This window comes from Scomber japonicus, chromosome 14 (genome assembly GCF_027409825.1).
Source record: "Scomber japonicus isolate fScoJap1 chromosome 14, fScoJap1.pri, whole genome shotgun sequence".
NCBI classification, from domain to species: Eukaryota; Metazoa; Chordata; class Actinopteri; order Scombriformes; family Scombridae; genus Scomber; species Scomber japonicus.
The window spans coordinates 31363828-31370613 of NC_070591.1; the positions used below are offsets into that span (position 1 = coordinate 31363828).

At 40.4% G+C, this 6786-nt stretch overlaps 1 protein-coding gene across 2 annotated transcripts in view; it reads right to left on the reverse strand.

Moving 5' to 3' along the window:
- The window catches only part of zswim8 (zinc finger, SWIM-type containing 8), a 37530-nt gene extending 34116 nt beyond the window's left edge, over positions 1–3414 (reverse strand). For both annotated transcript variants that reach the window (XM_053332974.1, XM_053332973.1), the window contains exon 1: positions 1777–3414. In XM_053332974.1, coding sequence (XP_053188949.1) covers positions 1777–1954 — 178 coding nt within the window. In that variant the 5' untranslated portion in view covers positions 1955–3414. The remainder of the gene's footprint in view (positions 1–1776) is intronic.
- Between the last annotated feature and the right edge of the window lie 3372 nt (positions 3415–6786).

Below are 6786 nucleotides of genomic sequence, written 5' to 3' on the forward strand. Positions count from 1 at the left end.
TCCTTATCTGCCACAGAGGTCAGTAACTGACAGATAAGTACACGGTGCACACAGTAAGATATGGATGTTCTTTACACATTTTTTTTAAGGGATTAGTTGAAACATATAGCAGAGAGGAAGGTTTAAACAAGAAGCAGCCACAGTGAGCTGCTTCAGTAAAGAGCTGCAGGCAACAGGCTCTTACTGCAGTCTGAGCTCTGATACTCCAGCACAGCATGGAGCAGCTCTCCCAAACATATGGAATATCAGCATAACAAACACCTAATCAGTGACACACTGGACCAGTCAATGGCTGCTCAACAAACCCCACAGTTGGTTGTGGTAGAATTCTGATGCAGTGGACACAGATAGAAGTGCTGCAGGTGACTTCTTTACTGCAAACATTCATTACATAAAGCATTTACACCCATGCAAACCTTTGAACCACCACAGTCCAATATATTGTATATTTTAAAAGTCAACAAGACTTGTATCAATATGTTATTTTCCTGATTTTTAAAGGTAATTGGCCCAGCTCAGCCAGAGAAACATGCTCCTGTGACATGTCTTGTCACATGGTGCATCTTATCATTTTAGACAAACGTGTCCAAAATTCAGTCTGATTAATTAGGTAGGTTTGGAGAAAGTTTTGTAACACAGCATGTGTTCAGAATGACTGGCTGACCAGTTTGCTTCATAGAAGGACTGTCCTGTTTTCATTCTCCACAGTCTCAGCACTCTGTTTTTCTCAGGACTATATCCAGATCACAACTAAAAGCAAACTTCTGACTAAGATGGAGCTGCTTCCAGCACTCTGGGGTACTGTTACAATACTGTCTTCTACTGAACAGACTCTTTTATTACTCTTTGCTTTGACTAAATACAAGCTATAAGTAGCACATATCATGATTTGCAATCTCTTAAAAATGACTAAACATCCTGTGGTTAAGCACAGAAATAGAGTAATTAATACCAGCATATACAAGAATCTGCATCTGTGGAACCAACTGAGAGGAGTTTAAACCAACATTTTAAATAGAATTAAATTAATGTCAGGGTAAAGCTCTTTGTTCTGACTGAGCTCTTACTTTGACATATTGTAGCGTTAAAGGCTGCATATAAAAGTATCTAGTGTCATCCAGCAGCACTACTAGCTGCTGCTGCAGGAGCAGGAGCAGGAGCTCTCTGCTTGTTGATGGCTTTAGTAAACAAGAGCATGGAGGACTCTCTGGAGAATCACCAGAGAAGAGCATAAGGTTGCTGTGAGGTATCCCACACACGAACGAACGAACGAACACACACACACACACACACACAGGCTATATGCTGTCTGAAGGCATGGGTTTCCACATACCCATGACACCTCCATTGCAGTATAGGCCATATAATAACTAAAGTGTACAAGTGTTCCTTAACACTTGTACACTCCTGTTAACTAACTTGTGATAAATACTCTTTCTTAAATCCCAAAAAGTGAATTGGCTAACTTATCAGTGGCACATTGAAACACAACATCAACTGTCAAAACAAAGAGGAGCAGACGATGTGCTGCAATAATATCAGCTACAGACAGTTTGGACACTTATGAAACTGACACCTGTATCTATTTGCATCACAACAAAATGATACGTTGTCATATCTAATAGTGTATTTTATAACAATGCATAACAAGTTTGTCAGCAACAGGTAATACATTATGTCCTTTAACCCTGTTGTAATAACCTTCATTTTCCTTCATCCTCATTATTCAAACAATCACAATGAATGAAAATGTATGTAAGTGTGTCCTTCTCCAACCTTTAATCTTGACAGTAGGTGAGTTGGGTCCAGCAGACTGCTTCCTCCATCCCCTCCAGTTCTGACACAGGCTCTCGGCCTCTGAGATGAAGGAGCACAGAGAGTCTTCCTCGAACCGGTCCGAGTCTTCGAAGGAGAACCTCTCCCCATCCTCCCACTCGGCGAACATCAGTTCCATTACATCCACTTTTTAATTGCCTCGGAGTCCACAGGACTGAGACTTGAGGCCACGGCCTCTCTTCAAACAAAAAAGCCCCCAAAAAACAAACAAAAAAACCAAGGCGAAACCCAGCGAACAGTGTCCAACACTCGGGGAGAATCAAGAGTCTGAAGACTGGGGGAGGGGAGGCCACTAGCAACCAAAACACAGCTGAGAGGCTTACCGCTGGGCCCTCAAACACAACTACATAATACTAACTCTGACAAGGCGACGCTCTCCTCCGAATACACAACTAAACTAACTGATATTACTAATTGTCTGTACGCCACTTATCTCGTGTTAAATGATGTTTTCTTATCTTTTCAAATGAAATTCTTATTCTTATTTAGATCGCTCTAACAATCCGCTGCATGCTTCCTGGCTGAGTTGTGGCTCCTTTTAGAGCCCGTTACGTTCAATTGAAGGTCTTCTCTCTTCACTCCATATGACCGCACTGTTGCCTACTGCTGCTGCTGAGAGAGAAAATTAGCCAAACGTGCCAGCTGAGTACTGTTACTGTTAAACTGAACTAAGAGATGTCCACTCACTATACACCATACAGTCTTACAACGACGCAGGAAAGGAGGCGATATGATTGAATATTTAAGAAGTCATGAAGTTGTTCTCCCTCGTCCAGACGTCCTACTCTTTCAGCCAATCAACTGGACTACTGTGAATATGTGGATGATCTATTGGAGCATTACACTAACCCTGGAAGTGTTCTCTGTCAGCCTAATATTTTAAACGGGTCTATGTTAAATCACAAGTTGTAATATGAAAATGTCCTCTTTGTTCTACATTTAGCTTGCGATGGTAAATGTTATTAAGCTGCTCTGCTAACGCAGTTAGCTTGGCGTTTGATGAAAGGCTAATTATGCTAATAACTTCATAGTGAGAAAACACAAACGGTGCGACAGCTGTCATCCACTGCAGACGATTATGTTGTGGTTAAATTAGGTTTTAAACCAGACGGCAATCTTGTTCAATTGGGTTTACCTTCGTTGTGTCTGGATTTCTAGCACCTTACGTTAGCTATATGTTACTAGCAAGGAAGCTAACCCCCAATCGGCTAACTTGGGCTAGCTTGAATAGCTGTTTGTTTACATTGACTGGAGTTGCTCTGCAGCTTTACTACTAGAACAACTACATGCTTCTTTATATCACCTCTCGTCAAATTATCTGGACTTCTGCATTTTCCAAGGTTAACGTTACATGTGCTAGATATTTAGTTATTAATCCCCGCTCCTAGCTCAATGTTTTCCGTTCTTTGTATTAGTAATAGAGCCTTCTCTTCATAACCTGCTAGATTCCTCAGTCAGGTCTTATGCACAAATTCTTCAGTCCTTCAGATATCGTCCTTCCCGGCTGACACCGGTTGTCTTGGCGTCCTATAATCGTCTCTGTCTCCAAATGACACCGGGATCCCCAGATGATTTCCCGTATCCCTCTCGTACGGGCTCTATGAGATTCTATCAGCGTATCACTCTGCCGGGGCCGGGGGAAGATGGCTCACCTCTCCAGCTGCTCCTCCTCCATCAGCTGATCACAGCTTCCGGCTGCAGAGAGATGGCTTCAACTCGGCTGGAAAACAATACAGACAGGAGAGGTGTCTGAAAACACCTGGGCCCTGACAGAAAGGGGGATTAGTGAAAACTTTGAGGCTGTCAGCCATGAGATGAGAGGTAACTCTGGGTTTTCAGTTACAGAAAGAGAGGTAACTTAAACCCGGGGTGAGTTCTATGAAACTACCCTGCTGGCTGGCAGGTTTTCTTCAACAAACCCTGAGCGTCTGCTTCTCTAGTTTCTTCTTCTGTTTTTTTGGCCAAGAATAAGGTTCATACCACCACCTTCTGTACCGGAGTATGCAGTATGCGATGGGATCCCTTGACTACTTTATATCATTATGTAAAGAAATAAATATAAAATGATGGTTTTAATAAAATAAAAAAACCTCACCAAATTCTCCTTCAAATATTCCACAACAGCTTTCTGTGTGTGCTGTACCTCACCTCCTGTAGTTCCTAGAATTCCCTCAAGGTCCCATTCTCTTCCACTACTTTAGACAGTTCCTCAATAACATATGTGCTGCATTCTCTGTCATCTTACATTCTGAGCATTCATCTGATATACTTTCCCCCGGCAAAAACAGTGTTTTACCTAGACCTGTATGGTCAAGCCTTAGGGTGCTTTTGCACCTGCTGGGGCTAGAAGTACATGGTCTATATCTCAAAGATCTCACACCTTCTGTTCTGGACTCTCTCCAGCCTACCAGCTAGAAAGATCTGATGGACTTGACTAGGAAGATGACTTTATTTATGCACATACCACTTAGTCCTGGATCTGTGCTAGTGTGTCAAATGTCAAATTAAATATCATGTATACGTTCCAGCTCCACCAGTCTTTTAAAAGTCTTTTTAAATGGTAAATGGATTGTACTTGTATAGCATTTCTAGTCTTTTAACCACTCAAAAAGCTTTTACACTACATGTCACATTCACCCATTTACACACTGAGGCAAGGGGACACTAACATTCACACACTAAAAAATAACCTTTCTGGAAGGAGGTAAGAAACAACAAGGATAAGACTCTAAGTGAACTAAAAGCATTCAGATATATCCCAAGTTTTTATTCAAAGGGAAGTGAATAATGGTTTTGGAAGAAGACTAAAAGGCGGATTAAATAATGGGCAGATGCTATTTAGTCTTTTGTGTTAGAAAAAAGTCTGGAGATCATTTATTGTTTTAGTGAAATGTGTGGATTCAATGATGAAGGGAAGGGCTTAATGCTCCTTGGTGTAAACCCTGCACAATGTTTTATACTGCATGCTTTCACACAACTCTGTGAAGTTAATATGATTTTGTATTTGAGTATGAACTGGTTTAATGTGTTTTGTGTTATTAAAGTTGTTTTTTAAGTGCCTTAATGTGTTCTTTCATTAACATAGCTTTGTTTTGTTTGTGTGTAGAAGGCAAAGAATAATAAACATATATTTTTTTCTCCCTGTATTCTGTTGTGTTAATTCACTGTCTGTTTCACATTAAGCGCTTGCAGGAAATGCTGAGTGTCAATAAGAACAATTTAGCATTGAGAAAGAACAAAGTACAAAGGTCAGAATGAATTAATCAGTGAGGACAACCCAAAGGAAGAAGTTGAGAACAACAGTGAAATGGAAATAGTGCTGTGCAAATGTACATTCTACTGAATTTACCAGGTGAGACATTGGTGCAGGTATTATTGTAGGACTATTTTGTCAATGTTCCAGTTTTAGAGTGTGGTCAGTGTGTATGGGAATTAGTAAGAAATTGTAGAGACACAAATAATTTGTTTTGAGACATTTATTGACTGGCATCTCATTTTTTAGTTCAACAGAGACTAGACAACCAGTCTCTGTTTAGAGCTTTATGGTTGAATACATGTTCTGTTGCTGAGGCACATTCATGTCACAGGAGCATGGCTGCTTACATCAATATTTGCATTTCTCTATTCGCAAAGTGGAATGTGACAATGTTAGAATTAAACACTACTTAGATAAATGCAGCTTAACACACACACACACACACACACAACAGTTTTCCATCACATAAAAATAATAATACTGATGAGACACATATACAAGTACAATGACAACTGCCTGAGAAAATGCATCATTTTTAATGTAAAATGTACTTAATTCTATTGTAAGCTTGGCTGCATTAACATGTTCTTCACAATCTCTGTGCATTGTGTACAGTACTCAAAAATAAATACTATGCAGCATGTAAGTGCAGTATCAGATGAAATAAAAATGTTTTAAATCTAGATTTTCACACAGGGCTTAAAGATCAGATGATAAAGCAACACCCACCTTTAGGCCATTATCATATCAGTTAATATTATGTATTTTCCCACATTCCCAAACACAGTTACAGTTAATCAAATTACCACAAACTAACTGCCAACCAGTAAACCTTTTTTTTTGGCAGGCCCCTGGGGGTCTGGGGCCCCAGGGCAGTTGCTTTGTTCCACTGGTATTCCAGTCATGGTTATAAGCCTCTGTGAGCCATGTGTGGACAGCGTGTCAATGGACTTGCAACTTTTTACATTTTTAACTGTCTGGTAGTTGACAGTAAATGTTATTTTGTAGACCTGTAATAAGTTCAATCTTAGCAAAAGAAACGTGTCAACAAGCACAGTTAGAATAATAATGAATAATGACCTGTGGTTTCTGTTAAGAGATACACAGTTGGAATGATGATGAAATAAATAAAAATAAAAGACAAATGTATTATTGAAAGACTCCCCCCCCCCCCCCCCCCCATCACTGTCATTCTGTCTCTGACTTGGCTCTGGCCTGTATGAGCTTCTCATTTACAGGTGAGCAAGTGTGATTGTAAGGCATGCATGTCCTTCAGCTTTTTACATGAGCAGCTTAGTATGGCACTACTTAAGTAGAGGTCTTCACATGTCTACTGGAGTTACTATTATCTGAGACCTGACTCAATCAGACCAAATTACAATCAGTGTCATCAGGTGGGGTATATTGTATGTAAATATGTCTAATACCCAAGTGGAAGTGCACGTGGCTCTATGTAAACTACATTGGGTGTCTCCGTCTTGTTCGCAAATGTCCAGTGAGCACCTACGGTCCTTGAGTCAAACATTTTGCACCATACATGGAAAAATGTCAGAGTTACAGTCTAGTTTGAGCTTAATTGATGGAACATCATGCTACTGCCAGTGTTGAACCCATGAAAACCTCTAATGGCCAGCCATAATCACACTCACTTCCACTGCAGCCTCACAGCACAGGACTCACGCTGGTGTTTCACT